Source organism: Abramis brama (assembly GCF_963993115.1).
Source record: "Abramis brama genome assembly, chromosome: 1".
NCBI lineage: Eukaryota > Metazoa > Chordata > Actinopteri > Cypriniformes > Leuciscidae > Abramis > Abramis brama.
Genome location: NC_139963.1, coordinates 62,039,867 through 62,060,901, shown reverse-complemented (window position 1 = coordinate 62,060,901; position 21,035 = coordinate 62,039,867). Strand labels below are relative to the sequence as shown.

The 21,035-nt window shown below is 47.5% G+C and overlaps 2 protein-coding genes across 3 annotated transcripts in view; both read right to left on the bottom strand.

Annotated features, from left to right (window-relative positions):
- Window positions 1-21,035, bottom strand: part of LOC311077892 (uncharacterized protein) — a 432,016-nt gene that overhangs the window by 303,452 nt on the left and 107,529 nt on the right. The gene's annotated exons all lie outside the window — the stretch shown is intronic.
- Window positions 775-3,297, bottom strand: LOC311097598 (uncharacterized protein; the record flags this gene model as incomplete). The annotated part of the gene is made up of 2 exons (XM_084137408.1): window positions 775-864; window positions 1,014-3,297. The coding sequence occupies one exon, from the start codon at window positions 3,295-3,297 to the stop codon at window positions 1,327-1,329; it is 1,971 nt and encodes a 656-aa protein (XP_083993534.1). The 3' UTR covers window positions 775-864; window positions 1,014-1,326.

Here is a 21,035-nt window from a genome sequence, read left to right as displayed (position 1 = left end):
ACAGCATAAAAGTCCATGAAATGAAACTAAAACAACGACTCAATGTGACAATCATACTGTAGAATATGACAGTCATATTTTGATGAGTTAACACTGAAGATAATTCTAGCATTATGCACTGAAAAGCACTTATGTGAGAAAGACAGTGATGATGTACCTTTAGAAACGTGTGTGTTTCTAGTTGAGGGATCCTGAGAGTGTGTGATGTGGACTGGATTCACTGCTGTCGTTGAATCAGCTTGAGCTGTGAAGATGAATGTTAGTTCAGATCATTAATACTGTACAATATGACATTCATATTTTAACTTTGATCATCACATTACATAAAAAGTAAATATTTTTGCTGTCAAGTTTCAATTAAAGTTCCTTCCCTGGAAGAGCTTGCCAACTCACGCTGCCTCAACCGGACCAGATCCATTGTTAAAGACATTACACACCCCGCTCACCTCCTGTTCAACCTGCTTCCCTCTGGCAGACGCTATAGGTCAATGAAAGCTCGCACTGCTAGACTAACAAATAGTTTTTTCCCCTGGGCAATACGTTCACTGAACATACAATTAACCCTGTGAAACATTATATTACTTCTAGGAATGATCTCATTGGCAAATAATCTATTTGTATTTTTATTTTGCCGAAACTTGCTGCTATGCTGAAAATTGCTGCTATTTTACACATGTGTGTGGGAGGGTGTGTGTGAGTGTGTGGGGAGAGAAAAAGTGAGAGTGCAATGTATGAAAGGGATGGGGGATGCTTGTTTGTTTAATATTATTATGTTGCCAAATGAACACGTAGATAAACCACTGAAGAAGACCAGGACCACAAGGGACGTTTTTGCATTTTAATTTCTTCTCCAGATGGTGAAAACTGAAAGCATACACAACATGCTCTTAGAAAAACTGAGCTCTATACAGACGAAACTAAAGTCATACATCGGCGCTTTAAAGTGCATTTCCCAATCAGACAATACAAAAATACATTACTTAAGATCCTTATAAACACATATATAAACTTACGGCATTGCCTTGTCAGAGCTTTAGAGAGAATGGCGACAGATCGCTGACCGTGTAATGCTGGATTCCGCCTGCTCTGTTTACCATGAAACCGAAACCGGAAGTTAGCGCGGCAGAAGCGGAAATTAAATTGTCCGCTAATATTTTTAAATAAAACTTACAAATAAACATGAAATACTACAAGAAACTTTTAGAAATGCTTTTTAAACATTTTAACCCATTTAACTAATTTATTAAATTACAGACTGCCATAAGGCAGCACATTCCCCGCCTGACCTCAGGGAGGTCACTATCAACAACAAAAACTTAGAGGGAATCAGTCCTTTGGCAAAAGAAGAATGACTTCAGTAACTGGTCGCAAAAAAGTCTTTCTAGTGCTTTGGTCATTTACTGTGACCTCAACCTTCCTTACTCGATTGTCCTTCCCAGGGAAAGTTGCCGTGACTCTACTCATGAGCCAGCTGTTCCGTGGAACCTGCTTGTCCTTGAGCAAAACAAGGTCACCAACTTGTAGGTTTCGACAAGGTACAGTCCATTTCTGTCTCTGCTGCAATAAAGGCAGATACTCTCGCCTCCAGCGTGTCCAGAACTGGTTAGCAAGAACCTGAACTTGTCTCCATTGTTTGGTGTAAAGGTCCTTGTCCAAGAAATCTCCAGCAGGAGGTATAAGGCACGATTTCTGGGTTAGCAGCATAGAGGGAGAGAGAATGAAAGGATTGTCTGGATCGGACGAAACTGGAAGGAGTGGCCTGGCGTTTATGATGGCAGACACTTCAGCCATAAGTGTGCACAATACGTCGTGAGTGAGTTGCACCTTACTTTGAAGCAGTATTGAATCCAGTATTCTTCGTGCAATGCCGATCATGCGCTCCCAGGCGCCTCCCATGTGGGACGCATGAGGCGGGTTGAATTCCCAACTGCAACCTTGATCATTCAGGTACAGTTGCAGAGCCTTGTCCATTCCTAACTCCTTGGAAGCCCCAATGAAATTAGTGCCACGATCCGATATAAGTTTTTTGGCAGGGCCTCTCAGGGCAAAGAAACGTCTCAGGGCATTTACACAACTGCTGGTGTCTAAGGACTCAATCACCTCAATGTGCACGGCTCTAGAGCTCATGCAGGTAAACAGGATAGCCCAACGCTTACTTTGTGCATGTCCACCTCTGGTACGTCTGGTGGTTACTGACCAAGGCCCGAAAACATCAAGGCCTACGTAGCTAAAGGACGGACATGTTTTCAACCGTTCCGGGGGAAGATCTGCCATGAGTTGCTCTTCCTGCTTTCCCCGCAGTTTGCGACAGATAACACACTTGTGGATTACTGAATTAACTAGTCTCTTTCCACCGATTATCCACAGACCTCCAGCCCTTATCGCACCTTCTGTAAGGTGACGACCCTGGTGCTTGACCTGTTCATGGTAGTGGCGAGTGAGCAGGATAGAGACATGACTGTCTTTTGGGAGAATTATCGGGTATTTTTCAGAGTTCTCGAGCTCTGAGTGTTTGAGTCGACCTCCAACTGAAATGATGCCGTTGTCCAGGACTGGGCTGAGCTTTTCCAAAGGGCTTTGCTTGGCGATGGATTTGCCAACGTTGAGGGCAGACAGCTCCTTTGCGAAGGTGGCCTGTTGCACTTGTTGGAGGATGACACGTTTTGCTTGATCCATTTCATCTGGTGTACGAGGAAGCTGACATATGTGCCACCCTTTACATCCATGGTTTGAATTGGAGCCATTGAAAGATTTTGCCATGTGAATGAGGAAGGCGACTGCACGGACCAAAGACTTGAAGGTGGAAAAGCGCTCAAAGCGCTTACAGGAGACTACTTGAAGGTGAGTAGCACAAGTGCTCACTTGTGGCCTGATTTCACAGTCTTTGTCAGGCTCAACTAACTCAAACTGGTCGTTTTCATTTTTTGCTTCTGGGGGTGAACGACGGATGAAAGAGGGTCCCGTGAACCAAGTTGTTTTTGCTAGTTGAGATGCTGTGAGCGAGCGTGATGCGTGATCCGCTGGGTTCTCCTCTGTGCGCACATAGTGCCACTGCTCCGGCTTTGAAGACTGGCGAATACGCTGCACTCTGTTGTGAACATATGTGTAGAATCTTTTAGATTCGTTGCAGATGTAGCCCAAGACCACCTTGCTGTCTGTGTGAAAGTGAACTGCATCAAACTCTATGTCCAACTCATTCTTGACAAGATCAGCTATCTCTACAGCCAAGACAGCGGCGCACAGTTCCAGTCTTGGTATTGTGGGCTCTGACTGAGGAGTTAGTTTTGATTTACCCATGACAAACCCTACTTCAACTTTGTCATTTGTATACAGAGCTCTCAAGTAGACTACTGCACCTATTGCTTTTGTCGAGTTCTTTGCGCTTTGCCTGACTGAGAGAGGTAGATGTGTACGTTCTCGGGACATGGAGTTCCCTTAAGTCCTGCAGCGAATCCCTCCAAGCTTCCCATTTGCTCTGCTTATCTTCTGGAAGTGGTGTGTCCCAATCAGAGTTTTCTGAGGTGAGTTCTCTGAGTAAAGCTCTTCCTTGAATGGTGACTGGTGCTAATAAGCCTAGTGGATCGAAGACACTATTAACAGATGACAAGACACCTCGACGAGTAAATGGCTTGTTTGTTGTGGCCACTAAAAACGTGAATGTGTCTGTCATGGTTTCCCAAATTAGGCCTAGACTGCGCTGTGATTGTGTTTCCTCACCACTCAGATCCAGATCTTTCAAGACTGCTGCGCAATCTTCAGGAGAGAAGGCTTGCATGACTGATGGTGAGTTAGAAGCAAACTTATGCAGGCGCAGATTGGACTCAGCAAGTGAAGCTTGCGTTCTTTGGAGCAAGTCGATAGCTTCGGCTGCAGAAGGCACAGAAATCAGTCCATCATCGACGTAGAAGTGTCTCTCCACAAACTTGACTGTGTCAGCTCCATAGTCTTTCGCTCCAGCTTCAATGGCCTTGCGCAATCCGTAAACAGCCACAGCGGGAGATGGAGAGTTCCCGAACACATGGACCTTCATCCTATAGTCAATGACCTCCTTTTCAACATCATTGTCCATGTGCCACAGAAAGCGAAGATAGTTCCGGTGATCCTCACGCACCATGAAACAGTGAAACATTTGCTGTATGTCGGCCATGACAGCAATGCTTTCTTTACGGAAGCGGAGGAGTACTCCAATGAGACTATTGTTTAAGTCGGGGCCAGTGAGGAGTACACTATTGAGTGAGACACCGTCCTCTTGGGCACTGGAATCAAAAACTACCCTGATCTTGTTGGGTTTTTGAGGGTGGTAGACCCCAAACGTGGGGAGATACCAGCATTCTTCTCCTTGCTTAAGAGCGGGCGCTATCTCAGCGTGACCGTTGGAGAAAATCCCTCCCATAAACTCCACGTATTGCTGCTGCATGTGGGGTTTCTTTTGCATGCTCCGTTTGAGAGACAAAAAACGTCTGACTGCTAGCTCTCTATTGTTAGGCATTTTCCGGCGAGGCTCTTTGAAAGGAAGTGGGGCGACCCAGCTATTGTCATCGTCTCTGTACATGCTTTCGCCCATGATCTCTAAAAAGAGTGTGTCATCTATGGAGGGAGCTGGCTCATTGTCGTTTTTGCTGCGGTTGAAAACTGACTGTCCCAGACTTTGCTCTGGAGCCTTAGAGTGCCTGTTAATGCATGGCGTTTCCCTGAGCTGACGGAAGTTATCACACTGTCCAAAAACTGTGGGGCGGCCATTTTCAAGAATAATTGTCTTGAATGAGTTGACTGTGGGCTTGTGGACCTTACCTACACACACCTCCCCAACTACGACCCACCCTAAATCTAGGCGCTGGGCGAAGGGCGCATGATGAGGGCCATTAACTTGTTCCCTTACTTTGTGTGCACGTAGAACATCTCGCCCAAGCAGTAGAAGTATTTCTGCCTTATGGTCTAGCTCTGGAATGTACTTTGCTATGGACCGAAGGTGTGGCTGGTGCCGTGCAGCGTTTGGTGTAGGGATCTCGCTTCTTTCATTAGGAATGTCCTGACATTCAATGAGAGGAGGGAGTGGGATTACCACAGACCCATCTAAAGACTCAATGTGAAAGCCTTCAGCCCTTTTCCCCCATGTTTCAACGAGGCCTGAACATGTTCTTAGATCATAACTGACTAGCTTATCTTTGATCTTGAACAGATCAAAGAACTCTGGCCTGGCTAAGGAACGATTGCTCTGATCATCAAGTATGACATAAGCCTTAACCGCACTGTCCTTGTGACCCTCTGGATACACCTTTGTGAGACATATTTTTGAACAAGAACGACCCCACTGACCTGGACCGCACACTTTGGTGCATGTTGTGGTTACTGCGATGCTATCTGAGATATCTTTTCCCTCCCCGCCATCCTCTTGTGCGGGAGCAGGAGCCTTGAAGGTTTGTGGTGGAGGGCCAGGATGCATTACTGTTTCGTGGCTCGTACTTTCACATTCGGAGCACTTTACTGTGGATTTGCAGTCCTTAGCGAGATGAGTGTCCGAGGCACAGCACTTGAAACAGATTCCTTTCTCTTTGAGGAAGGCCTTTCTTTCATCGAGCAGTTTGTACCTGAATGTCCTGCATTTATTGAGTGGGTGGGGCTTATTGTGCAGCGGGCAGTTGCTTTTAAAGTCCTTGTTGGGGGGTGTAATATTAGTTTTATTTACGGAGATGGGTTTGGCGGAGCTAAAGTTTCTCAGGTTGGGTCTTTCTAATTTTAATTGTGTTTGGCTGCTCTGTTGGTTAAAGCTTGGATCGTTACGTCTCTTAGCTTCTTTGCATATGAACTTGCAAAAGTAACTGAAAGGTGGAAAGCAGTCATGATGATCCTCCTTATATTGTGAACCTAGTGACATCCACTTCTCCTGAATTCCATATGGGAGTTTATCCACAATTGGCCTGATTCCGCGTGACGTGTCAAGATAAAGAAGACCGGGCAGATACCCATCCTCTTTTGCTCCTTGAATCTCCTGTAACAGATCCCCAAGTTCCCTCAGTTTCACATTATCCTTTGCTGTAATTTTAGGAAAACTGTCCAATCTCTGGAAGAGCGATTTTTCGATGATTTCAGGAGCCGCATAACACTCTTGGAGTCTGTCCCATGCTTTCTGTAAAGCTACTGCAGGGTTATTGACATACACAGAGCGAATGCGTTTAATTTGACTGCTTGACTCCTTTCCTAACCATTTTGTCATCAAATCGAGCTCTTGTGTTGGCGTGAGGTGAACGTCTGCTGTAGCCCCGGTAAATGAGGAGAGCCACGCTCTAAAGTTCTCTGGTTTGTCATCATATTGGTATAGACCTGAAGTGATGAGGTCACGGCGTGCCATATATTGTGCAAGTGGCTCTGCTTGGTGTGACGTGCTACCAGGTGAGTTGTAAAGAGGCACGAAAGGGCTGGAGAATGGGTTGAGTGCGTTCTTTGTTTGTTTACTTTTTGGTTTAGTCTCACCTTTAGGAGAGGAGGGTTTGGTTTGGATAGTCACGGATGTGTGTTGGTTGTGGCGCTTGGGCCGAGTGTTAACAGGTGAAGTCTCTGCGTCTGAAACGTCGTTTTCAGAAGGATTCCATGTGATGAATGTGCCCTCTATTTCAACACTTCGGTTGCAGGTGACTGGAGCGGGGTCATTATGTTTATTCACATTCATTTGAGATTTCACATATTCACATGTTCTTTCTTTTTTAACTCTATCTGATTCTGATCTTCGGCTCTCATGCCCATCTCGTATTGCCTCTGCTTCTTCTAGCACCTCTGCCTCAGCTACTGCGGCATCTGCTTCTCTTTGTAATTCTAGCACCTGTAGCTCTGTGTCGATTTTCACCTTTTCCACTTTTAACTGTGCTTCCTTGCTTGCATATGAGGCTCTTACCCTAGCGGCTTCTGCTTTGGCTCGAGCACGAGCGGCACTGCTTGCAGATGAGGATGAAAGACTTGAAGCATTTGTAGCAGATCTGTTGCTAGCTGCCATTTTGACCACGATGAAGCTCTTAATGCTGCCTTTTCACTATTATGTTGCCAAATGAACACGTAGATAAACCACTGAAGAAGACCAGGACCACAAGGGACGTTTTTGCATTTTAATTTCTTCTCCAGATGGTGAAAACTGAAAGCATACACAACATGCTCTTAGAAAAACTGAGCTCTATACAGACGAAACTAAAGTCATACATCGGCGCTTTAAAGTGCATTTCCCAATCAGACAATACAAAAATACATTACTTAAGATCCTTATAAACACATATATAAACTTACGGCATTGCCTTGTCAGAGCTTTAGAGAGAATGGCGACAGATCGCTGACCGTGTAATGCTGGATTCCGCCTGCTCTGTTTACCATGAAACCGAAACCGGAAGTTAGCGCGGCAGAAGCGGAAATTAAATTGTCCGCTAATATTTTTAAATAAAACTTACAAATAAACATGAAATACTACAAGAAACTTTTAGAAATGCTTTTTAAACATTTTAACCCATTTAACTAATTTATTAAATTACAGACTGCCATAAGGCAGCACAAATATATATATATATATTAATTAGCGCATTTTATGTTATTTATTTTATTAATTATTTATCTTTTAAAAGCACTGATCTAGAGTAGCACTTGTAATTTCGTTGTGTCAATACACTGTATTTATGCAATGACAAATAAAGCTTGAATTGAATTGAATTGAATTACTTTATTATTTCCAGCATCACGTTTTGGACTGTTACTTCACTGCAGTTCGTTAGTTTGAAGCAATGCTTTGAGTTACTCTTCTGTGAGAGTCAAAGAAGCTTTTGTTCCCTCAGTTTGTTCTGGTTCAGTGATACTGATAGACCTTAGTGTTACTGACATTATGAGGGTCTTCTAACACTGTTTTCTCACCTGAATACTTGACAGTGTATCTGACTGAGGTCTTGAGTTGATTTCTCTGAGTAAGCTGACATCTCCACTCTCTGTTGTCATCTTCATTCAGGAGTGTTGTAGTCAGAGTGATGATACAGTGATATAGATCTGATGATGATAATATCTGATATCTGGAGTCTGTCTTCAGATCAACACCAGCCTGATTCACCCACAACAGCTCAATTCTCCCAGAACGAACCCGATCAGCACAGGGAGATCCAGTATATGAATACAACTGACAGGAGAGAGTCACAGAGCGGCCTGGACTGATCTCAGTCTGTGAGGATGAAGATGATGATGATGATGGAGACAGAGACACTGAAACTGAACACAAGACACAAATCACAGACTCTTCAATCATCATCTGAGTTTAAAGGGAGAATTTTAAATTGACCACATAATCATAAACTTACCATGAAGAACATGCAGATAAACACGTGCATCAGATCCTTGTCGTCTGTCTTTCACATATTGTAGGCAGGTGTATAATCCATGATCTTCTTCTGTGACGTTCTTGATGTTCAGAGAGCAGTCAGACTCCAGACTCAGTCTCTCATGTCTCTCTGGGTTGTTCTTCTTTATCCCTAAACCAATCAGTTCAACTGCTACTGAATGTCTGTTATAGTTCCATGTAGTTGATTTGCAGTCAGAAAGAGCATTATTACAGGACAGACGAACATTTTCACCAGAACTGATGAGCACATGATCATCCACTCCACTGATACCTGAAACAGTATATTTCAGTGATCATTTTGATACATATTAATAAATGAACACAATAAAACATACCAGCATAAACAGTATAAGTTTTCAATCATATTATTTTTCCTCACTTAAGCAAACTCACACTCTCTAGTATAAGCTATTAGTCTTTATCAGAGAGCTGTTCAAATCACTGACACACTCTTAATATGAAGATAATTCTTCATCATCAGATGTTTGAGTGACACTATGTCCAGTATCAGGAATAATACAGTATGATCTGTGTGTATCAATACACAACTCTGAGATCACAACGTGAATGTGTGCAAGAATAAACTGAGCATGTTCAAATTAACTCTTTCCAGACTAATTCCACTAAATGTCTTTAGAGAAAATACAGATGTCTTTACCTGTGAGAAGTGAAGAGAGAATGATCAGTCCCAGCAGACACAGATCACACTTATCAGCCATTTTGTGTTTCTGTCAGTCTTTCTCTTTATTATATATAATTACAGCTCCTCCTTTAAACATCATCAGCTCCTCCTCTGATTGTGTTACTTCCTCTGATCTGATCTGATCAAACGAGTGTTGAAATCCTGCTAGAGTTGCTATAGTGACACTAAAGTGTTGCTTTAAGTGTGTGTCTGTTTTTTGTGCTGTGACTCAGACGGAGCTGTTTAAAGCGATTCAGAGATGCTTTAAAGTCTATTTTGAATTTAATTTGCTGTAAAATGCGATGTTGCAACCCTGGCTCATGTGAAAAACGTTCCTGTGGCAACATTTTTGCAAGACGATAACATACACTGCCTTGTGCACGTTTCACAACAGTTTCAAAGTGAAATGTCCAGTGAGTGGCGCTAAAAGTGTGTTTAGTCTTTTTTTCCGGAACAGATGAACGTGAATATGGCAACTTTTTATTGCGTCGAAGTTTGTACGTATCATCGCAGTTCCGAGTTGAAATGTCCGGTGAGTGGCGCTAAAAGATTAACCATCACACTTTAAAATAACGTACACCTACACTATACCCTAAACCAGGGGTCGGCAAGTATATTTTTTTTTAGCCAGTAGATGGCGGGCCAGCTACACGGAGTAAGCCTAAGGTTCCTTTATTATTCATTAGTTAATGTATTAACTAACATGAACTAACAATGAGCAATACATTTATTACTGTTTGTGTTAATCTTTGTTAATGTTAGTTAATAAAAATAAAGCTGTTCATTGTTTGTTCATGTTAGTTCACAGTGCATTAACTAATGTTAACAAGATTTTAATAAAGTTTTAGTAAATGTTGAAATTAACATTAACAAAGATGAACAAATGCTGTATAAGTGCAGTTCAATATTAGTTAATGTTAACTAATGTAGTTAACTAATGAACCTTATTTTAAGTGTTACACTGTAAAAAATTAAACTGATTTTTACAGTAAAAAAACGACAGCTGTGGTTGCCAGTACTTTACCGTCAAAAACACGGTAGTGGTTTTACAGACTTAACTGAAAATTTACAGTAATAAACCGTAATTCATTATCTGATATAATGTGAATTTAACGTCCTATTGAAGTATTAATATCTGTACTATTGTAAAACACTGATAACCAACAATCATAGCAGTGATGAGAGTCACATGATCAATCAAAGCTCATCACAAGCAGCTCTTCCACAAGAAATGTAATACTAATATAATAGAAGCTGCACAGTGTCATTTACACAAACATTTAACACCATCATGGTAACGCACATGACATTTTAAAAATGCAATAAACATTAATTTAACAACATTAAATGTAACATAAAACGTACTCGGTTACTAACGTAACCTCGGGTCTCTCTAGAAGAGGGAACGAGTACTGCGTTTGTTTCAAACGCTACGGGAAAAGTCCTCTTTTCACGAAATACTGAAGCATAAAAATTATCCTTATAATTTTGCATAATGTAAAGCGCGTTGTAGCAGCACACAGCCATAGGCGAGACGGCTCACTCGCCATTGGCTGCATCTGCGGCAACTGCATCAGCCTATCGAGCGAGGCCTGAGGTGACGACAGGCCAATGAGGACGCTTCGCGCCCTCTGCGTCACGTCCCGCCGAAACGGGCGTGGCCTAGCTCTATAAAGGAAGCGCGAGAAGGCTGATTCTCTGGTTTTTCACCGCCGAAGCGAACCAGAGTGAGTTGCATGCACGGCCGTAGAACGCAGTACTCGTTCCCTCTTCTAGAGTACGTTCTCTTACGAGAGGTCTCTCGTACTACGTTTGTTTCAAACGCTACGGGAACCCACTGTAAGACGCCGTGCGTGCTGGGATCGAACACCAATAATCCTGGAGGCAAAGCCCAGGAGTTACAGTGCATAATCATCAAAAGGGATTCGCAGAAAGTCCTGGAAACAGGAGGGGATACCTCCGTCCGTATACATCAGCGTCCTTAGACGCAATATCAGAATAACATCGCATAGATAAGGCGAAGTAAGCCTGTACTAATGCGGGTCTTACGCAATGCTGCCCATGCCATAAACAGTAATCTTGGCGTCCACTTCAGACAGCACTGATTCTATACCGACAGCAGCTTAGCCTGCAAGGCGGGAACCTCTAGGTTATAAAACCTAATAAATGTAGACGGCGAGGCCCAGCCTGCCGCCATACATATGTCTTGCAAGGAAATCCCGCTAGACCAGGCCCACGAGGAGGCGACGCCTCTCGTGGAGTGCGCTCTGACACCCAACGGGCACTGTAGGCCCTTGGCAGTGTAAGCTAGTGCTATTGCATCAACTATCCATCAGGATAGGCTCTGTTTTGAAACAGCCAGTCCCTTGGAACGTCCGCTGAATGAGACAAATAGCTGCTAAGTCAGCCGAAAAACAGATGAGCGAGACACATAAGCTCTTAGCGCCCTTACGGGACAAAGAAAACTTGCATCTCCTTCCTCGCCCGACACCGGCAGGGCAGACAAGGAAATGACCTGTGCCCGAAACGGTGTGTTGAGGGATTTTGGAACATATCCATGCCTAGGTTTGAGTATGACTCTTGAGTCGTTTGGTCCAAACTCTAAGCACGTTGCGCTCACGGAGAGCGCGTGCAGGTCACCTACGTGCTTCACTGAAGCGAGAGCCAACAAAAATACTGTCTTGAAAGACAAATGTTTGAGGCTAATCGTTTGGATAGGCTCAAAAGGATCACCTTTCATGGCCTCCAAAACCGTAGAGAGGTCCCACATAGGGACAGAAAGAGGTCTGGGAGGATTCAGCCTCCTAGCCCCCCTGAGAAAGCGGATGACTAAATCGTTCCTTCCCATCAACTGACCGAGCGTTGACTTAGAAAACACTGCGATAGCCGCCACATAGACTTTGAGCGTGGATGGGGCTCTGCCCTTATCCAGCAGCTCCTGCAAGAAGGAGAGAACCTCCGTCACCCTACAGTTGAAGGGTGAGAAACCCCGAGCTCTGCACCAGTCGGAGAATACTGACCACTTTGAAGCATAGAGCTCTAGCCTGAGTGATAGTATTTAGTAAGGGAAACTAGGCTGTTCGTGGAAATCTTCCCATTCATTTAAGTTGCCATTGGACGCGTAAGCACTCGGTGGGATCTCTGCTCCAAATGGACTCCCATTTGCCGCTTAAGTTAATGACGAAATGGACACTTTGCGTTTTTGAGGGGTAATGCGTAGTAATGCGTGTCATTGCCCATAGGGCCCTTGATGGACACCTTTAGGGGGCGATCTCGCTCCACGGTGGTGACCACAGATGGCTTACGAAGTCCACGGGGCCACTATGTCCACGAACTGCCTATACCATCCACCTAACAGCCTATTCTTCATCCCTTTGTACACGAAGTGCGTTAGGTGTCCCCTGACAGCCTATCCCTACCGTAGTCTTCCTCTTGTCCACGAAGTGCCTAGGGTGTCCCCTGACAGCCTATTCTTCATCCTTTTGTCCACGAAGCGCCTATGGTGTCCCCTGACAGCCTATCCCTACCGTAGTCTTCCTCTTGTCCACGAAGTGCCTAGGGTGTCCCCTGGCAGCCTATATGAAGCCAGGGGGCGGGAATTGATCCCGGACACGCCCCCTGTCCACGGACAGCCTAAACGTCCCCCTTACAGCCTATCTCCTGCCTACCCGCACCACGCCATTGGCCGAAGTCGCGGGGTGGGTGGGGCTGTCCACAGAGAGCCTATTTGTCCCCTTCCAGCCTAAATGTAACCAGAGGGCGGGGATTGATCCCAGAAACGCCCCCTGTCCACGGACAGCCTAAACGTCCCCCTTACAGCCTATCTCCTGCCTACCCGCACCACGCCATTGGCCGAAGTCGCGGGGTGGGTGGGGCTGTCCACAGAGAGCCTATTTGTCCCCTTCCAGCCTAAATGTAACCAGAGGGCGGGGATTGATCCCGGAAACGCCCCCTGTCCACGGACAGCCTAAATGTCCCCCTTACAGCCTATCTCCTGCCTACCCGCAACACGCCATTGGCCGAAGTCGCAGGGTGGGTGGGGCTGTCCACGGAAAGCCTATTTGTCCCCTTCCAGCCTATAATTCATCCCTTTGTCCACAAAGTGCTCATGGTGTCCCCTGACAGCCTATATGTGCGGAAGTCGTCCACGAAGTGCCTATAGTGTCCCCTGGCAGCCTATATGTGCGGAAGTCGTCCACGAAGTGCCTAGGGTGTCCTCTAACAGCCTTTATGTGCGGAAGTCATCCATGAAGTGCCTATAGTGTCCCCTGACAGCCTATCTGTGCGGAAGTCGTCCACAAAGTGCTTAGGGTGTCCCCTAATAGCCTATATGTGCGGATGTCGTCCACGAAGTGCCTAGGGTGTCCCCTAACAGCCTTTATGTGCGGAAGTTGTCCAAGAAGTGCCTCTGGTGTCCCCTAACAGCCTATATGAGTGGAATTCGTCCACGAAGGGCCTACGGTGTCCTCAAACAGCTTACATGTGCTGAAGTCGTCCACAAAGTGCCTATGGTGTCCCCCATAACCCTGAGTAACTTATTTGACAGGGCCCCTGAGAGCTGTCCGTGGACAGTGTGATTTTATGCAAATTTTGCACAATTAATGGGTGAAATGTACATCATTGTGTTGCATTGCGTCCCCTGAGTGGTGTACAGTAGGTTTGACCACATAAAAGCACTGTAGTTAGTTACAGGTGGCCAATCACCCTAAAACTCACACGTATCTTCCCTAAAACTCACATGCTGAAAATGTCTAAGTCAAAAACAGCATCCCACCTGCAACCTATTTGACAGGGCCCCTGTGAGCTGTCCGTGGACAGTGTGATTTTATGCAAATTTTGCACAATTAATGGGTGAAATGTACATCAGTGTGTTGTACAGTGTCCCCTGAGTGGTGTACAGTAGGTTTGACCACATAAAAGCACTGTAGTTAGTTAGAGGTGGCCAATCACCCTAAAACTCACACGTATCTTCCCTAAAACTCACATGCTGAAAATGTCTAAGTCAAAAACAGCATCCCACCTGCAACCTATTTGACAGGGCCCCTGTGAGCTGTCCGTGGACAGTGTGATTTTATGCAAATTTTGCACAATAAATGGGTGAAATGTACATCAGTGTGTTGTACAGTGTCCCCTGAGTGGTGTACAGTAGGTTTGACCACATAAAAGCACTGTAGTTAGTTACAGGTGGCCAATCACCCTAAAACTCACACGTATCTTTCTTAAACCTCACATGCTGAAAATGTCTAAGTCAAAAACGGCATCCCACCTGCAACCTATTTGACAGGGCCCCTGTGAGCTGTCCGTGGACAGTGTGATTTTATACAAATTTTGCACAATCAATGGGTGAAATGTACATCAGTGTGTTGTACAGTGTCCCCTGAGTGGTGTACAGTAGGTTTGACCACAAGTAACCACTTTATTTATGAAATATGACATTTTAATGCAATGTCCACGGGGAGCCTACAGGTGCCCTGTCGAATAAGTTACAGATGGGACTTCAAAACATCCCACCGGCAACTTATTTGACAGGGCCCCTTTAGGCTGTCCGTGGACAGTGTGTTTTTATGCAAATTTTGCACAATTAATGGGTGAAATGTACATCAGTGTGTTGTACAGTGTCCCCTGAGTGGTGTACAGTAGGTTTGACCACAAGAAACCACTTTATTTCTGAAATATGACCTTTTAATGCAATGTCCACGGACAGCGTACAGGGGCTCCGTCGAATAAGTTGCAGGTGGGCTCCAAACTTTGAACGGCCGTAACTCGGGGACCCGACCGCCTAGCGACACCAAACTCGGGTCAAAGTAGGTTCCCGAGGGGCCCTCTCCAACGGGCCCTAGCCCGAGGCTCTAGCGCCCCCACGGTCCGAGATACGGGGCCCAACAGGAAAGGGTGCACTTCAGAAGGATGGGTCCCAGCGGCTCGGGACTCTGGGGTCTGAGAGGGCCCCTAGGGGCCCCTCACCATCCCAAAGGACGATCCGCTGGGACACGTCCTTTTCGAGATATCGACCATTTTGTCTAAAAGTCCCTTATGTATGACCGGGTGTATCTTGGGAGTTAAGCCGAGTTGGAGCTCCAAACTCCGGGCGTGAGGAGGGCCCTTAGGGCCCCTTCTGACCCCACCGTCCCCAGCTCCTGGGACCTTCCAGTTCCGAGATACGGCCACTTCCGGTCCAGCTTTGACTGGGTGTATCTCGGAAAGCACGCCGACTTTGAGCTCCAAACTCCGGGTGTGGGGAGGTACCCATGTGCCCCCCTCAAGCCGGGAGTATGGAGCCCCAAGTTGGCTTGGTTTTGGAGTTATGCCCGGTCAAAAATGGGACTTTGACCGGGTGTATCTTGGGAACCAAGCCGAATTAGAGGTCCACACTCTGGGCATGGGGAGGCACCAGTGGGCCCCCCATGACCCCAGAGTATGGGGCCCCAAGTCGGCTCCGTTCCCGAGATATGGCAACTTCCTGTGGAACTTTGACCGGGTGTATCTCAGAAAGCACGCCGACTTTGAGCTCCAAACTCCGGGTGTGGGGAGGTACCCATGTGCCCCCCATGACCCCAGAGTATGGAGCCCCAAGTCGGCTTGGTTTTGGAGTTAGGCCCGGACAAAAACAGCATCCCACCTGCAACCTATTTGACAGGGCCCCTGTGAGCTGTCCGTGGACAGTGTGATTTTATGCAAATTTTGCACAATTAATGGGTGAAATGTACATCAGTGTGTTGTACAGTGTCCCCTGAGTGGTGTACAGTAGGTTTGACCACATAAAAGCACTGTAGTTAGTTACAGGTGGCCAATCACCCTAAAACTCACACGTATCTTCCCTAAAACTCACATGCTGAAAATGTCTAAGTCAAAAATAGCATCCCACCTGCAACCTATTTGACAGGGCCCCTGTGAGCTGTCCGTGGACAGTGTGTTTTTATTCAAATTTTGCACAATTAATGGGTGAAATGTACATCAGTGTGTTGTACAGTGTCCCCTGAGTGGTGTACAGTAGGTTTGACCACAAGTAAGCACTTTATTTCTGAAATATGACCCTTTTAATGCAATGTCCACGGACAGCGCACAGGGCCTCCGTCGAATAAGTTACAGGTGGGCTCCGAACTTTGAACGGCCATAACTCTGGGACCCGGCCGCCTAGCGACACCAATCTCCGGGTGTGGGGAGGTACCCATGTGCCCCCCTCAAGCCGGGAGTATGGAGCCCCAAGTCGGCTTGGTTTTGGAGTTATGCCCGGTCAAAGATGAGACTTTGACCGGGTGTATCTTGAGAACCAAGCCGAATTAGAGGTCCACACTCTGGGCATGGGGAGGTACCAGTGGGCCCCCCATGACCCCAGAGTATGGAGCCCCAAGTCGGCTCCGTTCCAGAGATATGGCAACTTCCTTTGGAACTTTGACCGGGTGTATCTCGAAAAGCACGCCGACTTTGAGCTCCAAACTCCGGGTGTGGGGAGGTACCCATGTGCCCCCCTCAAGCCGGGAGTATGGAGCCCCAAGTCGGCTTGGTTTTGGAGTTATGCCCGGTCAAAAACGGCATCCAACCTGCAACCTATTTGACAGGGCCCCTGTGAGCTGTCCGTGGACAGTGTGATTTTATGCAAATTTTGCACAATTAATGGGTTAAATGTACATCAGTGTGTTGTACAGTGTCCCCTGAGTGGTGTACAGTAGGTTTGACAACATAAAAGCACTGTAGTTAGTTGCAGGTGGCCAATCACCCTAAAACTCACACGTATCTTTCTTAAAACTCACATGCTGAAAATGTCTAAGTCAAAAATGGCATCCCACCTGCAACCTATTTGACAGGGCCCCTGTGAGCTGTCCGTGGACAGTGTGATTTTATGCAAATTTTGCACAATTAATGGGTGAAATGTACATCAGTGTGTTGTACAGTGTCCCCTGAGTGGTGTACAGTAGGTTTGACCACATAAAAGTACTGTAGTTAGTTACAGGTGGCCAATCACCCTAAAACTCACACGTATCTTTCTTAAAACTCACATGCTGAAAATGTCTAAGTCAAAAACGGCATCCCACCTGCAACCTATTTGACAGGGCCCCTGTGAGCTGTCCGTGGACAGTGTGATTTTATGCAAATTTTGCACAATTAATGGGTGAAATGTACATCAGTGTGTTGTACAGTGTCCCCTGAGTGGTGTACAGTAGGTTTGACCACAAATAATAATAATAATAATAATAACCGATGAAGAATAGGCTCTCAGGGGACACCATAAGCACTTCGTGGACAAATCGATGAAGAATAGGCTGTCAGGGGACACCATAGGCACTTCGTGGACAAACCGATGAAGAATAGGCTGTCAGGGGACACCATAGGCACTTCGTGGACAAACCGATGAAGAATAGGCTGTCAGGGGACACCATAGGCACTTCGTGGACAAACCGATGAAGAATAGGCTGTCAGGGGACACCATAGGCACTTCGTGGACGAAAGGAATTAATTATAGGCTGTCAGGGGACACCATAGGCACTTCGTGGACAAATCGATGAATAATAGGCTGTCAGGGGACACCATAGGCACTTCGTGGACAAAGGGATGAAGAATAGGCTGTCAGGGGACACCATAGGCACTTCGTGGACAAATCGATGAAGAATAGGCTGTCAGGGGACACCATAGGCACTGCGTGGACAAATCGATGAAGAATAGGCTGTCAGGGGACACCATAGGCACTTCGTGGACAAATCGATGAAGAATAGGCTGTCAGGGGACACCATAGGCACTTCGTGGACAAAGGGATGAAGAATAGGCTGTCAGGGGACACCATAGGCACTTCGTGGACAAACCGATGAAGAATAGGCTGTCAGGGGACACCATAGGCACTTCGTGGACAAAAGGAATGAATTATAGGCTGGAAGGGAACAAATAGGCTCTCCGTGGACGGCACCGCCCACCCTGCGACTTCGGCCAATGGCGTGGGGCGGGTGGGCGGGAAATAGGCTGTAAGGGGGACGTCTAGGCTGTCCGTGGACAGGGGGCGTTTCCGGGATCGATCCCCGCCCCCTGGCTTCATTTAGGCTAGAAGGGGACAAATAGGCTCTCCGTGGACGTCCCCGCCCACCCCGCGACTTCGGCCAATGGCGTGGGGCGCGGAGGCGGGGAATAGGCTGCAAGGGGGACGTTTAGGCTGTCCGTGGACAGAGGGCGTTTCCGGGATCGATCCCCGCCCCCTGGCTTCATTTAGGCTGTAAGGGGACAAATAGGCTCTCCGTGGACGGCCCCGCCCACCCCGTGACTTCGGCCAATGGCGCGGAGGCTGTAAGGGTGAATAGGCTGTAAGGGGGACGTTTAGGCACTCCGTGGACGCCCACCCCCAACTTATTCGACGCCCGTCGAATAGGTTGCGGGTGGGACGTCGGTGAGCCACCTGGTGGCGGATGCCCGAACTGCGGTTTTGGGGAGGTAACTTCTGGCCCCTCCCATATGGCCCCTGGGGGGTCTAGAGTCTTGGGTCCGCCTCTCAGGGGACCTTGGGGACGGCCCCTTTCGGGAAGGGGCGTCACGGGGCCCCCCAAAAATCGTCTAGGGGGCGCTGCGCAGCGTCCACGAAGTGCGTCCCACTTCGTGTCATTTGAGTGGCGCCCTGGACCCTGTTCGAAATGACTTCCCTAATGAGAGCACTTCCACTGAGAGATCAGCAGGTACCCGTTGAGCGCCCACACGTGGATGGACCATAGCTCCGGGTGAGGATGCCAAATCGAACCCCTGGCCTGAGAGAGGAGGTCCCTCCTCAAGGGTACTGGCCAAGGAGCAGTGTCTGCTAACTTCATCAGATCCGGGAACCATGGTTGGTTCTTCCAGAGTGGTGCTACAAGCAGCACTGAGCATTTCATTTCCCTGATCCGTTCTATCACCTGAGGTAGGAGAGAGACGGGAGGTAAAGCATAGAGCGGGCAGCGCGGCCACGTTCGGGACAACGCGCTCTCGCTCTTTGAAAAGAACACGGGGCAGTGAGCGTTTTCGTGGGACGCGAAGAGGTCCACCTCCGCTCTGCCGAATTTTTCCCACAACAGTTGGACTGTTTGCGGGTGTAGAGACCATTCGCCCGTCGGAACGTTGTTCCTGGACAGTCTGTCTGGCCCCAAATTCTGCAGCCCAGGCACGTGCACCGCTCTCAGCGAGCGCAGGTTGTGCTGAGCCCATTCCAGAAGGCGTTTCGCCAGTCTGAATAATTTTCGGGATTTGAGGCCGCCTTGGCGATTTATATAGGACACCACCGACACGTTGTCCGAGCGGACTAAGACGTGGTGTCCTTTTAATTGGGGAAGAAAACGCGTCAGCGCGTTGTCCACTGCCAGCATTTCCAGGCAGTTGATGTGTTGAAGCTTCTCCCGTTCTGACCACTGGCCGAAGAACGGTCTGCCCTCGAGCAGCGCTCCCCATCCCGAGGTGGAGGCATCTGTCGACACCACTTTCACTCTCGAGGAAGTCCCCAGGCTTACACCTGATTGGTATCAGTCGCTTGCCTTCCAAGGCTTCAGAGCTGCGAAGCAACTCTGATTGACCTTGAGACGAAGCTGACCGGATGTCCGCACTTTCAATCAGAACTGCAGAGGGCGCATGTGAAGCAAGCCCAGCTGAAGAACTGACGATGCCGAGGCCATAATACCAAGCATCCTCTGAAAATTCCTGAGCGGGACGGTCACGCCGCAGCGGAAAAAGCTCGCTGCGCGCTGAATGTCTAGCACGCGCTGTGGTGACATCCGCGCTATCATAGACTGAGAGTTCAGAATTATGCCCAGAAACGATATCGTTTGACTGGGGTTCAGAGAGCTCTTCGCCCAATTGACTCCGAGACCTAGATTCTCGAGGTGATCGAGTAAAATGGTCCTGTGCTCCACGAGTTCTGATCGGGATTGAGCTAGAATCAGCCAGTCGTCCAAATAGTTTAGCACTCGCATGCCTCGGAGTCTGAGCGGTGCGAGCGCTGCATCCATACACCTCGTAAATGTATGCGGTGCCAGGGACAGACCGAATGGCAGGACTGTGAACTGATATGCCTGGCCCCCGAAGGCCCCGAGGATTTTTGTGATCGTGAGCATTTTGAAACTGCGTTTCTCCAATGCTTTGTTCAGCTGTCTTAGATCCAGTATGGGTCTGAGACCCCTCGTTCTTTTTTTTTTTTTTTGGTACCAGGAAGTATCTGCTGTACAGCCCCCCTTCGCTTTGAACCTGAGATAAAGGCTCTATAGCCCCTTTGCTCAACAGTTTTGATATTTCGGCTCAAAGTAGGTGTGCTACTTCTGAATTTACCGTGGTTTCGACACGCGCTGTGAAGCGGCGAGGACGTCGATAAAACTGTAGCGAGTAGCCTCTCTTTATAATGTCTAGCACCCATTCCGAAACCCCTGGAAGTGCAGCCCATGCGTCCGCATGGCTGGCCAGGGGCCGAATGCGAAGCGTGCTCTGCTCGCTGGGCGGCAGGAGCGCTTCAGCGTGCTGTAGTATAGGCGTTTTGCCCGTGACATTCGAGGCGGGGGGTGCGCTGAGCGCAGCGGGCCGAGCGCTCGCTCTCGACCCCGCTACAGCACCTAACCGAGTGAGGGAGGGCTGAGCGAGTCCCAAAGGACTCATAATGTCTGTGAGTAAGTGTGGGCACGATGGAGCGGGCACATTTACTGCTTCAGACGTGCTGTCTGCCTGAGCAGAACGAGCGCGCACAGGTTTTGTTTTTACAGAAACCGTGCGACATTCATAACATAGTGATTGTGGGCACATTTGCTATGTTGAGTGTGCAATCGACCTGAGTGGAGCCCTGTGTACCTGAGAACACTCTTTTCTCCTTTCGCCAGTGACGCACGGGGACCGTAGAAATGGTGTTTAGGTGCATGCGAGCGGTTACTACGCGCTCGCTGATTGCACAAATGCACACCTGCAGTTGCCCTCAGGGAACTGGCAGAGCGAAGCATTTGGCAGCATAAATATATATGCCGCTAGACCGGGATTCGAACCCCGGTCTCCCGTGCGAAAAGCCTATGATTC